At 37.9% G+C, this 14,129-nt stretch overlaps 2 protein-coding genes across 2 annotated transcripts; one reads left to right on the top strand and one right to left on the bottom strand.

Moving 5' to 3' along the window:
• Positions 1 to 2,660: 2,660 nt before the first annotated feature.
• On the top strand, positions 2,661 to 10,637 carry LOC123692894 (phospholipase ABHD3). The gene is made up of 5 exons (XM_045637754.1): positions 2,661 to 2,947; positions 3,126 to 3,295; positions 4,166 to 4,385; positions 4,675 to 5,170; positions 7,425 to 10,637. Exons 1-5 carry the CDS (start codon positions 2,843 to 2,845, stop codon positions 7,622 to 7,624), a joined length of 1,191 nt encoding a protein of 396 aa, XP_045493710.1. The 5' UTR covers positions 2,661 to 2,842; the 3' UTR covers positions 7,625 to 10,637.
• A 132-nt stretch (positions 10,638 to 10,769) lies between these two features.
• Positions 10,770 to 12,044, bottom strand: LOC123692793. The gene is made up of 4 exons (XM_045637592.1): positions 11,867 to 12,044; positions 11,602 to 11,786; positions 11,236 to 11,509; positions 10,770 to 11,166 (listed from the first exon to the last, which is right to left on the bottom strand). The coding sequence occupies exons 1-4, from the start codon at positions 11,940 to 11,942 to the stop codon at positions 10,955 to 10,957; spliced, it is 747 nt and encodes a 248-aa protein (XP_045493548.1). The 5' UTR covers positions 11,943 to 12,044; the 3' UTR covers positions 10,770 to 10,954.
• Positions 12,045 to 14,129: the final 2,085 nt, after the last annotated feature.

Genomic DNA, 14,129 nt, shown 5'->3' with positions numbered 1-14,129 from the left:
AGAAACTGAGAGTATAAATTTGAAATCTCGAACACCTGATGCAGAACCGCGCCAGACCACCAAAACTATAAGAGTTATAACAATTGTGCCATAACAAAAATCGTTCCACATGATCGCATTTCCTGTTGAAAGTATAAATTTAAAGATCTGAAGTGTACTGCGAGCCCTTTTACACTATAACATAGGAAAGACAACAGAAACTCACAAACTTTCGCATTTATAATATTAGTAGTATGTCCCGAATACACATAGTTACAAAAAATTCAAAATCAATTAGAAAGTGAGAGTAAGAGAGAGAGTGTTGCTGGAGTACGGCGTGAAGGGATAGAACAAGAGCACAACGAAAGTAGTTTATAAAGAGATTTAAAAGTTATTAACCGACTTCAAAAAAAAAGGAGGATGTTATCAATTCGGCCGGTAGGTATGTTTTTTTTTGTTTTTTTTTTTTATGTATATGTTACCGGAAATGTATGAAATCCGTCATTGTACCTATATAGTGTTTCATAGTGTGAGTTATCCTCCCCGCACCAAAATCAGCAGAAAGTTTAGTTAGAACATTTGCCAGCGTAGGTACTCCATCCAAAGGCAATGCATAACGTTGAATGTTTCAACTACAGCAACGCTTCGCACAATCGAGCAGTCTTAAAAGTAATGTTTTCGCGTGATGCGTGCAATCGTTAGTAATATTATTAATTGTTGGAAAAAAATTTAAAGCTTTCGTTTCATTGTAGTTTTTTCGAAATAATCAAAGTTAATTCAAATTGTATTAAAAAAATAAATATAAGTATGGATGAAGGTACAAACATTGAAAAAAATGTTAATGAAATAATAAAAATCCAAATTACTTAAAATAACCGTAAATAGTTTTCAACCAATATAGTTTTAAACTCGATATAGTTCTGTGTGTATACCACTTTATTTACACATTAATGAGGTTATTGCTAAGTGCTAACTCCTGTGGCTAACTCTATGAATATTTTTTTTTCAACACTGAACTTAGCGCAACCTGCTGGTGCATTTGAAAACTAATTCACGTTCCAATTAATAAGCATCAGCACACATCATCATCATCAACATCATTCCAGCCTTTCAAGACGTCCACTGCAGGACATAGGCCTCCCCCAAAGATTTCCAAAACGACCGATCACTAGCGGCCTGAATCCAGCGGCTCCCCGTCACTTTGATCAGGTCGTCTGTCCACCTAGTTGAAGGCCGTCCCACACTGCGATGTCCTGTACGTGGTCGCCACTCTAGAACCTTTTTGCCCCAACGGCCATCGGTTCTGCGGGCTATATGCCCAGCCCAGCGCCACTTCAACTTACTAGTACGGTGGGCTATGTCGGTGACTTTAGTTCTTTTGCGGATCTCCTCATTTCTGATTCGATCACGCAAAGAAATCCTGAGCATAGCCCGTTCCATAGCTCGTTGAGCATCAGCACACAGCATCAGCATAATTCGGCATTGTGCGCCACTGAGTCGCATTATGCTCTGTAATTGGAAAACTACCATAGTGTCACAAATATAAGAAGTATTTACGCTTGAAGTATTTACGGAACTATTTACGCTTATATATCTGTCTGTGGATAGTGCAAACTGCAAAGTCAAACAAAATTCATGGTCACCCTCAGAGCGTTTTCACATTATCCGATCCGATATCGGATATCGGACGCCCATAGCCGATATCTAATATCGGATACAATTTGCCGTTTCACTGTTTCACATTATGCCTATATTACTTGCTCTGTGATTATGCGTTATTATATCATGAATGTTGCAAGAAATTTTTAGAGAAAACTAAACAAAATTGCCATATTGTATATTTTTCAATGCAATATCATCATGAATGTTGCAAGAAATTTTTAGAAAAAACTAAACAAAATTGCCATATTGTACTTACTTATATTTTTTTTTTATAAAAAAAGGTATGATTAAAAAAATGCAACTGAGAAAATTGAGTTGGCTGCACTGAACATTATCGTCCGACAGCTCAAATATAATTATCAAATCTTTTTTATATTTTACTTTTCCGTTCTTGAAGTCGGTTTTTAAAGTGAAACTTTTATTACATCGTCTCTTTGGTCTGTGTAGCGCATGTCGCGAGACGCACGATACGTACGATAATTATCGTACAAATACGATAATTTTTAGTTAAATGTCTATAGTGTGAAAAAAAGTTTCACTTTTACCGTGGTTTCATAAAACCACACAACTTTTTTTTTAACGTAGCTGTTTTTACTGTATGTAAAACTACGATAATATATCAGTTATCAATAAGGTTTAAAGTAAAGTAAAGGATTTTTTTAAACATTTAGCGCCCTCTAAGACTGAAAATACATAAACAATTGCTTTTTTTGTTGTCGATTTAGTGCCTTTTCGAAAATTGAGTTGGCAACACTGAACATTATCGTCCGATAGTACAGCCGGCATATCGGTGTCGGCAGTCGGCTCCGATATCCGATAACGGACCGGAAAATGTGAAAGACAGGTACATAATTAATCATACATTTTACTTACCCCCGATATCGGATCGGCGTCCGACACCGATATCGAATCGGATAATGTAAAACGCTCTATAGGTATAGTTTGGTGAGCAGACAGCCACAAACAGCTGACTGTTGACAAGTGCCAACGCATTTATTTATGACAGTTCACAGCTAAGGTTCACAGAATCACAGCTGACAGTAGTGAGTAACAGCTGACAGTAGTGAGTAGGTCTAGGAGGTAGTTGTGATGTCAATTTCGCAAAAACATTACACATTTTAAACTTACGTGTAATCTTTTTTTATAGTTTATATATTATTTATGTATTAAATAATTTAGTAGTGTTTTATTCTGTTACATAATGTTTAAAATGATATTCTATATTTTCGAATTGAAGAAAGAGTTACTGGTGTGCTTATCGTTATCGGTACTTTATATTACTTACTACCTAGTGGAAGTCGTCAAGGTAAAACCAATTGTTTCCTAAAAGTAATTTGATCATAGATAAGTGTATTGAGATAAATATTTTTAATTTTTTTAAATAATTAAATTAAGTAACATTAAAACTACAAGTAGGTAACTAAAAAATAAGCCAAAGTTTATAAATTTAACTTAGATTTTCCATTTGATTTTATGATTTTCAGAAACCATTGTTAATATGCGGCAAAGGAGAATTTCGACAATTGCTCGAAGAGAAAGTACCTCTACTAAATGAACCATATTGGCCTACACCATGGTGTGTGGAGTCGAGGCTTCAGACAGTGATTGCCTCTGTCCTTCGTTCACGAATTTTGCCAACTGTGAATTATCGAAGGTATCATCAGTTCATATTACAAAATAAAGACCCTCAGTCGGTCTGTCTGCAACAAACTGAAAAACAACTGCTCTGATTTCCATTGTCTTCACTAGTTGTTAATGTGGTTCTCGAATAGGGTTTCAGACTATGCAGCCAGAGCTACATTGGAGAGCTAGCATTATACAGTGTGTAAATTTTCGATGGGCCCTGAAGGGAAAGTACTTAAAATACTGAAGATCTTCAGTAAAATTAGTAACGTTCTTTATGATGACAATATGTTGTTGATGATATAATAAAAATGTTCAATTCCATGATATTTCTGTTTAAAAGCAAATATTTTGAAGCGAAATTAACGATTAATATCTTTAACAATGTTTGAGTCGATTTTAAGAATAAAACAACCAATTTTTTCATTTTTTATAGTCGATTCCCGGTCGATGCAAGTAAATTTTCGAAAATCTTTGAATGCAGTTGACATATGACATATTATGAATATTGAAAGGCAACACAGTGTTATTGAAAAATGGAAACTACAAGTTGTTAAAATATATGGAACTACAAAACTCTCTTTCTGCCGCCATACTGCCAGGATTTTTCATTGAATTATCTACTGTATTCTTAAAAGATTGTAGAAGATAAATTAAAAAAAAAAGGGATTTTGTTTAGGCAGGAGTTAACTTAACTAATATAAATAGTAATTTATTAAGGGAAGTACCTACCTTGATTACTAACTCAGGCCCCGGAACCACAGACACAATAGAAAATCTATTGTGTCGTGGACCGATCGGGCCGCTTGGGGCTCAATGGGTTAAAATAATATGTATTATATTTGGGTGGTTAAAATAAATGCAAATAGTGGCATCTGCATAACTTAAAAATAAAATTTAGAGAAATACTCCGGTTATCGGACGGGGGACAAGTGGCACTGGACTGGGCGGACGCGCCGGGCGCGTGTGGCGACAAGGCGCGGCCGCTGATGCTGGTGCTGCCCGGGCTCACGGGCGGCTCGCACGCGGACTACGTGCGCTGCCTCGTGGCCGCCGCGCGCCAGCTCGGCGCGCACTGCGTCGTCTTCAACAACCGCGGCCTCGGCGGCGTGCCGCTCACTGTCAGTACCATATCTTTCATAGATTTTGCTACACACTGTATGGAATGAATAAAGCTTTTATAGATCATCATTTAATTAACCTCGGCTCCACCCGGGGAGTCGTCGATACTCGATTGTATAGCTTTTTAAAAATTTTCAGTTGTTAGCGTAATTCGCGCTGAGACAAATCCGACGAAGTTATAAAATCGTCAAAATCATTTCTGCTGCGAGTTAATAACGGTGAAACTGAAACGTACTCGTAAATTTTAAATATGAAAAGTAACGATCGACGTTTGCGTCATACGTACAGACGCCCCGGCTGTACTGCGCCGTGAGCCACGAGGACCTGGCGGAGGTGGTGGAGGCGGTGCGCGGGCGCGGCGGGCCGCTGCTGGGCGTGGGCGTGTCGCTGGGCGGGCTCATCCTGGGTCACTACCTGGTGGCGCACGGCGAGCGCGCGCGCCTGCACGCCGCGCTCATCGTGTCGTCGCCGCTGGACGTGGAGCGCGGCTCGGCCTGCATCGAGCGGCCGCCGCTCAACGCGCTGCTGTCGCGGCACATGGCGCGCAACCTGCGCAACACGGTGCGCGCGCACGAGCCGCTGCGCGCCGGCCCGTGGGACTGGGCCGCCGTGGACGCGAGCCGCTCCGTGCGCCAGTTCGACGCCGCCTTCACCACCAAGCACTTCGGCTTCCCGTCCGTGGAGCACTACTACCGCGCGGCCACGCTGCGCGGCAAGCTGGGCCGCGTGCGCGTGCCGCTGCTGTGCCTGTGCGCCGCCGACGACCCCTTCCAGCCCTTCGACGGTGAGTGTTCACACATCGACACGCACACGCTACACATCGTTGGCATAACTGTTCTGCTTGAGGCCGGTTGAAAATTTATTTGCCCTACCTCTATCGCTTGATGAACAATAGCTCAACCTATGGTATAGTAGTTATTTTTATGAACGCAAAAAAAGTATTTGTCCGTAGTGGACATTTTATTATATCTTAACCACATCTTTATCGCAGGATTAGTGCGTTCATAGTTTTTTTGATGAAATCAAAATTTTATGTATATTTATAAATAGGAGAATATATTACCTATATCGACTAGGTTGCCACTCTAAATTTGGCCCCAAGCATGTTTAATTAAATTTTTTCTAATCCATTTTTGGGAAAAAATTTCGTTCACTCAACAGCCGGCAACCCTTATTTGCGGGCGGATTTAATTAGACACCCATATATGATAATTAATAGAAAAAATTAGCTTTAATTTTGATATATCTATACATATAATAAATCTGTAGAAGGGTCAATGTGAAGGCATCACGTGAAAACTAACGGTTCGATTTCGATGAAACTTAGTATAATTATACCTTATTATCCTGGGCATAAAATAGGATACTTTTTAACCGACTTCAAAAAAAAGGAGGAGGTTATCAATTCGGCCGGTATATATATTTTTTTTTTTATGTATGTACACCGATTACTCCGAGGTTTCTGAACCGATTTACGTGATTCTTTTTTTGTTCGATGCGGGATGGTGTCGAATTGGTCCCATAAAAATTTTATTCGGATAGGCCCAGTAGTTTTTATTTTATGAGCATTTTTGTCTGTAGGTATTTGTAAATTTTGCAAGTGCAAGTTTGAAGTCGGTTGTTTTTAACGCAGTTATCACTTGTTATTATCCCGGAAAAATACGTAGAAAAAAAATTAATCTTAATTTTTCCGCGCGGACGGAGTCGCGGGCGGAAGCTAGTGATTCATATAAGTATGTGCGTGATGAAAGTTTAAATGGATCGAAACCATACCTGTTTGCACCAGGCTGCGAAGAGGTTGCGGTCAAGTGAAAAACGGCAACCGTGATTTTTTAGAATATTTATGTATACAGGGTTACTTGTAAAACACCGGCAACCTCGCAGGGCAAGATAGCTAACATCATAAGCAACGACATTTGTTCTACGACTTTTGATAATTTGTTAGATTTTATTTTCATACAAAAATAAATATTCATTTAATTTCCCGTTTGAATATTATAAACTCTACGCCTCCCAAAAATTACGTAAACAAGAAGCGAACGAGAGGGGGAAGTGGGCGTCACCTCGTCCATCCGATAATGAATAGAACATAGACTTACAAATGTTACTAGAGTACAATAAAAGTTTAAAAAATCATTTAAAAATAATTTATTGCGTTATGCCAAAAGTCGTAGAACAAATGTTGTTACTTAGTTAGCTATAGATAGTAGTTGTTAGCTATCTTGTCCTGCGAGGTTGCTGGTGTTTTAAAAGTAACCCTGTATAATTTGCCATGATGTAGAACCTACATAATATTACAATATAAAAAACAAGTGAACGTTTCCCAAAAATCGATTAGAAAAAATTTAATTAAACATGCTTGCGGCCAAATTTTGGCTGGCAACCTACCTAGTCGATATATATTCTCCTAATTATAAATATACATAAAATTTTGGTTTCATCAAAAAAAAAAACTATGAACGCACTAATCATGCGGTGGGATCTAGTACTATAATGTACATTTTTATTTAGTAACGCTTATAGTTTTACTATGTAGAGAATTGTGATTATTATCTATTTTTCACATTGATACGTTACCATTTATAGGGTTCCGTACGATATAACAGGACCCCATTATTGTGACTTCGCCGTTTGCCTATCCGTCTATGTGTCACCAGGCTTTATCTCATGAACCGTAAGCCAGTCAACATTGAATTCAGAGATAATGATAACGGTAACGATTTAAGACATTAAACGGGTGATTTAATGCATGTTTTCTATTGATCTATTTTCAAATGAATCAACGCTGGATGGCTATCACAAGAATGAAAGAAAATGTTTTTTAAAATATTAACATTATTTAATAATATTGCGATTAAAACGGGTCATTTAAATTTTGAAGTAAAAAATACCTAATTCGTATGGAATCCTGAAAAAAAAAACGCTCAAAAGAGCGTCGGCGCCGTCGGCTCGGCGCGGGGGCGCGGGAGTTCGCAGCCGCCGCGACGGGCCGACGGGCCGACGGGCCGGCGGTGCCGCTCACGGGGCCGTGTGCGCAGTGCTGCCGCTGGACGAGGTGGCGCGCTGCAGCTGCGTGGCGCTCGCCGTGACGGCGCGCGGCGGCCACATCGGCTTCCTGGAGGGCTGGTGGCCGCCGCGCGCGCCGCGCCGCCAGTACATGGCGCGCCTCGCCGCGCAGTACTTCGGCGCGCTGCTGGCCGACCCCGCACGCCTGCATGCGCCCCAAGTGTGCGGCTAGCGGCCCGCCGCCCGCGACCCGCCGCCCGCCGCTCGCCCGGCCCGACACGGTCTCGTACATCTTTTATAATTTCATTTATCATATTTTGTTATTGGTTAGCTCACACGATAGACGCCGTTGGCCGTATCGACGAATGACGATCCCTGTCATATAATTCTGTACGAAGTGTATTATTAAATATTAATGTAAATATTTAAACTGCAGCTGCGACTACTGAGCTTGAAACTTAAGGTGATAGGCATAACGAGTTCGTCATAATGCTAACGGCGAGTGTACATATTGTCTACCTGTTATGTTTCATTGCAAGATGTAACGTAACATACGTTACATCGTTAAGTATTTAAATACCTATACTTGGCATGTGCCGTGTTTATCGCAATAAATTGCATAAATATATTAAAAAGTAAAAAAAAGTAATCCGCTATAAGTAATTGTTATCAATAGAAGAAACACACTTCTTTCAAGGGAATGCTCTTGTTTATCAGCACCCTCACTCGTTGATCATTTGTGGCCTGTACCTTCTACCTAGTCCTTTATAATTATTGGCATCTATCAATTCATTACAATTATAGTTTTATTATTTATATAGAATCATTAGTAGATAAACTGTACGGAAACAAAGCATCAAAAAACCGCGCGAATCGTTTGCAATACTGCGAGTTTACTGTACTGCGTTTTTTGGTTGCCTAAAGACGCTGACAGGTAAAATCTACTTTGATTGGATAACATTATGTTCCTATTTGATCAAAATCGGTTTAGAAACATTCATATTAGAATTTCCTGCCTACCCTCTAAGTGAGGTAGCGTCATTTTAGGCCTATGCGTTATTCTGAGTCTTCATTACGATGACATTTTGTATGTATGTAGCATACATACATACAAAATGTCATCATAATCGGTTCAGTAGCATTTGCGTGAAAGAGTAACAAACATCCATCCATCCATACATATGTACATACATACAAACTTTCGCCTTTATAATATTATAAGGCGTACATATTATTTCAAAAGAGATCAGTTATGTAATAAATTAATTTACTAGTGAGGTAACAATGATACATTTTTATGTTTCGTTCGAAACCCAACAACAACTTACCATGCATAGTTCGTGCCTTAGGTACGTGCGTACGTATTTTTATAAAATTTGAGACAAAGTAAGAGAGTAATTTGCAATTTCTTATGAAGTTTCTTCTCTGTACAGTTTATCTACTCATATCATCATCAAGTGATAATTCCCTTTCTCTTATTCGGAGAATTCGTCTATTTACAATCCGTTAGGTTACTTTTAATTTTAGATTTAAACAATAATTACGTATACACTGTTGAAGCATTATTTATTTATACATTGTTTTATTAGCTAGGTACTTGAAGTATTTTTCTGATATTATAATTGTTTGTTTTAAATTTAATTGGAATAAAATGAAAAAAAAAACTTATTTTAGACTTTCCAAAGTATCACAGTATTAGCTTAATAGAATATTATCACATTACTGATCATCATCATCATCATCAAGCGACAAGCATTATGACCGTCACTCGCTTTGCTATAAGTATCTCTATTCTTTTTTATATCTAATAATGTTATTCATCACAAGTTTAAATAAGAGAACAAAGGAAAAGACAATATTATAATGCCTACTATTTAGTATTTTAATCGTTTATCAGGTGGAAGGCTGTGTTGACCATTTAACGTTATGGCAACTATCTGTAATGAAAAATGAACTAGGTATATCTATAACAACTTAGTGCTGTAACTATACAGATAGTTATATTAACAATAAAATATGTAAATGTTAATGTATTTAATGTTATATATATTATAATATCATACATATATGTATATACAACAATTATTATTATTGTTATCGATTTAAAAATATATGACTCGGCCATTGAGTTACTAAGTATGTAATGGTCTCGGTAGGTACCTACTGGGTTCTACTAAACATATTATGTTTTTTTAGTTATAATAATTGTTTTCCAATTAAAATATCTTATGTATTTGTATAATATTATAGGTAGTTAGAATAATCACCAAAATGCCTTTAAAATATATTATTATGTCGTGAAAATAAATTATATTTAAAGTTTTCTATCTATCGGTTGTGTAGGTACATAGTTAATAAACTAATTAACTACATATATACAAATTATTAAGTAATTATTTACAAATTTACGCACTGCTCAAAATACGATATCGATATTATGGTATATTTTTATGTAGCATAATGGACAAGCTTTAATATTGTAATATTATAAGGTGTTTGGTTTGTACACTAACTTCCTACTTGGAGAAAATTGTGTAGGTACTAATCGTTTTCCTAACTCTTATACCCTACATGTAACATGTTGATTTTGACTAATTTTTGTTATAAGTAGCGCATTTTAAAATTAATATTCTTGTTCCTGTTGTGTAAAGTATGGAGTTTATTATGGTTTTTTAACTTGCGTTCGCGCGTATTTGTTGAAGAAGCATCTGTGTTACAAGTACCTATGTGTCGTTATATTTGTGGTTGTATCGGACCACTCACAGAGGCCCGAATGTTGTTGTTCTCCCGTTAAGGCCCCGGACCTCGATGGCGCGAAAACTTATTTGCCACTACTAAAATTTAATCCAGTGTGCAATGCAAGCACTTTGTGTGCTCCGCACGCTTCGCGGGCCGGGACCGCATTTTTATTTTTGTATTTACTTTATTTTACCACATATTTTACTATGCTATAATAATAAATATAATGCGTCTGGAATGACAAAACAATACATACACTGGCACTTTCATGTCACCAAAGCTTGAATCGCCACATAAGCACGAGTGTAGTATACCCTGGGCACACTGGGCCCCGCCCTCTGCGGGCACCGAACGTCCCGGCACCTTCAATTGATAAGAGAACAAATTGCGTCCAAAGAGATAATAAGGAACTGTCTGTGATGTTAGAGCACGGGAGCTCGTGCACACGCGGCTACGCACATATCTATCTTTATATCGTTTTACTAATAAAATATGTTAAAAAAATTGGCATTTGTTTTATTACCCCACATTCGCCAACTTCTTCCACCTGAGGTAATCGGTGGTACATTTTATAGTTAAATCTAATCTCTATCGGTACAAATGGGAGCCGAGACGGACAGGAGAAATAAAACAATATCTGATTTTTCTGTTTTATTAGAATTTAAAAATACTCCTAAAACAAATTTCTCTATTTTCATTTAACCTAACTATAAAGTATAAACATACTTGATCGATTTTTAAATGAATTCGAAAGTTGAAATATTAGCTTTGCCTGCATTATCATCAGACAACAATTTTTTTTAAGCTAAAATTTTAAAAGTGATTAATTCTGGCGAGGCGGCGCCAGCGCGGCGGTGAAGGCGGAGAGCAGCGCCTCGGCGCGCAGCCGGCGCTCGCCGTCGCCCAGCGCCGCCAGCGCCGCGCGCTCGCCCGCCAGCGAGCCCAGCAGGCCGGCCAGCGCGCCCGCGCCCGCGTCCGAGCCCTGCCACGAGCCCCACGAGTCGCACGACGAGCCGTCCGACTCCAGCGTAGCGTCTGAAAGTGAAACACGGGATGAGCTCGTGTAAATTAACCCTATCTGCATCTCATAGTTTGTGAGTCTACCGGGCGGAGGAGCGTCGGGTTCGTCCAAGCGAACGAGACCTCGCCAAGGGTGGGCGTGTATTGCGGCGCGAGCGCGCGGAACGCCCCGGATGTCGTCTTCGTTCTCGTCTTCGGAATCGGAATGTGCCTGCAGAGGTACCAGCTCGTAGCGGCGACGCGACGCCCACGCCGCGAGAGCGGGGCTCTCCGGCTTCTCCGATAGCACGAGTCGCACTTGGGATATCCGGGAAAGGTCTCCCACGTGAATTAATCTTTGTTCTGCACACTTTTCATTCTGAAATTTGAAATGAATGTAGGTATATATGTCTATTCATTTAATATTTATAATACCTTTTTATCAACGAACACAATATAGAAAAATTATACCTCATCATCGTTCAAATAAATGACATGAGCTTCGACGAGATCCGAAAGGTGCGTCGGGGGCGGCTCACCGTCCACCAGCGGCAGAACTCTCACGTCCGCACGATAGTATTTGTTCACTAGACGCCATATCCATTCCTCGCCGTTCAGATTGTGAGCATTTAAAGGTGATTCATTCTCGATAAGAGCTAATAAATGCAAAGAAAGAAGTAACAAGTAAAATGTGAATAAGACTCATAAATTCTATAACATTTTAAATATATCTTACCAGATACAATTTTATAAGCAGACGCATTATTGTTTGCGCTAACTAAAACTATAGGCAAAGCATCATTTGTATGCATGTTAATTAATATTCTAAACAACTAAAATGTAATCATGATTTTCCACCCTATTAGACAAAATCTTTGTTTTCCACTAGGTATCAGCTGTTTACAACAGTCAACAGAGATGTTGACAAATTGACACAGAGAAGATTACCTGTCAAATGTCAATTTGACACGGTATAGATACCACGAAAGAAGTCCTACGGCAAAAATGTGATCATAATAATTAACCTTTTGAACGCCAATGACATCTATAGATGTCATGCGCAATCGTGCCCTGCGCCAACGACACCTATACATGCCAAGAAACAGATCATAGATAAATACAAAATAAACATATTAAACCTTTACTTTTACGTGTTTTATTTATACAGTTTATGAACTGAATCCCCAGTTATTACATAATTGTACACAGTAAACAAAATTGCCAAGTAGTTATTCAAATATTTGATGACAAAAAATAACTTAATTAATGGCTAAAAAAGCATGTTCTCTCGCGCCAATGACATGTATACGTGCCTACTAGTGATGTAGTGTAATATTCAAGTAACTTCATTAAAATTTCAGCGAAATTACTCTAATTCGCTTAATTTTTGTAATAGCTACAAAAAAATATATAAGCTTAGTCACTGAGAAAAAAGGTAAATACTACATTCTTTGGTATAATACCATATTGTCTATATTGTGGATATTGTTGATTTGAATATTTTCCTTTTTGCCAATCATGCGCATCCCTAGCACAGTATCGATATGCAATCCCTTCTGCGCCATTGACATGAATAGATGTCGGACTGGTGACGTCGTAAGCGCGTGCCGTGTTGTTAAGTGCGGAAAGTTGTAAAAATATTTTATCGAGTAGCTATTAATGAGCATAATAATTATATAGATAGGTAGGTAAATACAAGGCTGTTAATGAACATAATGATTATATACAATTGTTGGTTTTTTATTATTAAAGTGAAACTTTTATTACATCGTCTCAAACTTTTTGGTCTGTGTAACGCATGTCGCGTGTATCGCGGCTGCCGAGTAGGTATACCTACTTGGCACGCGACATGCGCTACACAAAGCAGTGTTCGGAACCGTTCGAACAGTTTCATTTTTACCGTGGTTTCATAAAACCACACAACTTTTTTTTTATTTTATCGTCACAAACACAATGTATGCGTTCTAGCATAATATTTATTGTCCATGTAACGATAAAAATTCGCTTAGGTCCAAAATGTATAAATATCTCTAAAAATCTGTAGGTACTTACCTATTTAGCAGTTTTCAAAATTTATTACCTAATAAGTCTAATCAGTGCCTTTATTAGAATATTCTTATGATACAAATTGTCGCTATGTCATATCAAATATGGTAATTGACCTAAACAGGTACCTACATATCATTAGTATTTGTAATAACTCAAGTATTAAACTAAATGATTGGAAAATAAATATGTAAGTAGTTTTAATGCAATTCCCTTTATTTAAAGGTAATAGTTGTTTTGATATTTACAAATAAACACTCCACAATAATACCTATAGTTCATATAAACTTAATAAATAAACTCGATAAGTTATAATAATATACAACTACACATCCCTAATCAGAAGCGAGAGATTATAAAAAAAAGGATGGTTGCCCGCGCCATTGGCATGTATACATGCCAATGGGGCGTAACTGATAGAGAATAGTGCTGTAACCAATGATATTATATATAGAAACAAGAGGTAGATACGTTACCAACGCACCAAAACGTAAACCGTGAATTGGTCCTAATTGGGACCAGTGGAATCAGTCAGATTGTGACTTGTGACAGCGAACGTACATGCTGATATAAACGTTAAAATTATCAATAATGCCTTCTTGTGTGTTCAGAAAGTGCACAAATTACGATAGTAAAATAAAGAAAGATAGAGGAATATCATATCACAGGTAAATGTATTAAAATATTATAATTTTAGAGCAAACATAACAATTTGCAATTATTAATGAATGACACTTGCTTGACACTTGTATTGAAATAATGAAAGGGATATAACATTGCTTCAATCACTAGTGTGACAAAGCTAGCGCACACTGTGTTCAAAGATTATCATGCAGATACGATTATTGAAAATAGAACGGCTATTTTATTAATTTCGATTTGGGTAAATACTTGATTATTTTTATATTTAAATCCACACAGTGCATGTAATTAACAAATATATCTATTTATTA

This window comes from Colias croceus, chromosome 1, assembly GCF_905220415.1.
Source record: "Colias croceus chromosome 1, ilColCroc2.1".
Classification (NCBI taxonomy): Eukaryota; Metazoa; Arthropoda; class Insecta; order Lepidoptera; family Pieridae; genus Colias; species Colias croceus.
Note: the sequence above shows the minus strand (reverse complement) of the source record. Positions and strands in the feature narration are given on the sequence as shown.

Coding starts and splice junctions, on each gene's coding strand:
- LOC123692793 (XM_045637592.1), bottom strand. CDS start 11,942: ATGCATACAAATGATGCTTTGCCTATAGTTTTAGTTAGCGCAAACAAT. Junction 11,787..11,866: donor TGCTTATAAAATTGTATCTG/GTAAGATATATT, acceptor TGCATTTATTAG/CTCTTATCGAGAATGAATCA. Junction 11,510..11,601: donor TTTATTTGAACGATGATGAG/GTATAATTTTTC, acceptor TTCAAATTTCAG/AATGAAAAGTGTGCAGAACA.
- LOC123692894 (XM_045637754.1), top strand. CDS start 2,843: ATGTTTAAAATGATATTCTATATTTTCGAATTGAAGAAAGAGTTACTG. Junction 2,948..3,125: donor ACCTAGTGGAAGTCGTCAAG/GTAAAACCAATT, acceptor TATGATTTTCAG/AAACCATTGTTAATATGCGG. Junction 3,296..4,165: donor CCAACTGTGAATTATCGAAG/GTATCATCAGTT, acceptor AATAAAATTTAG/AGAAATACTCCGGTTATCGG.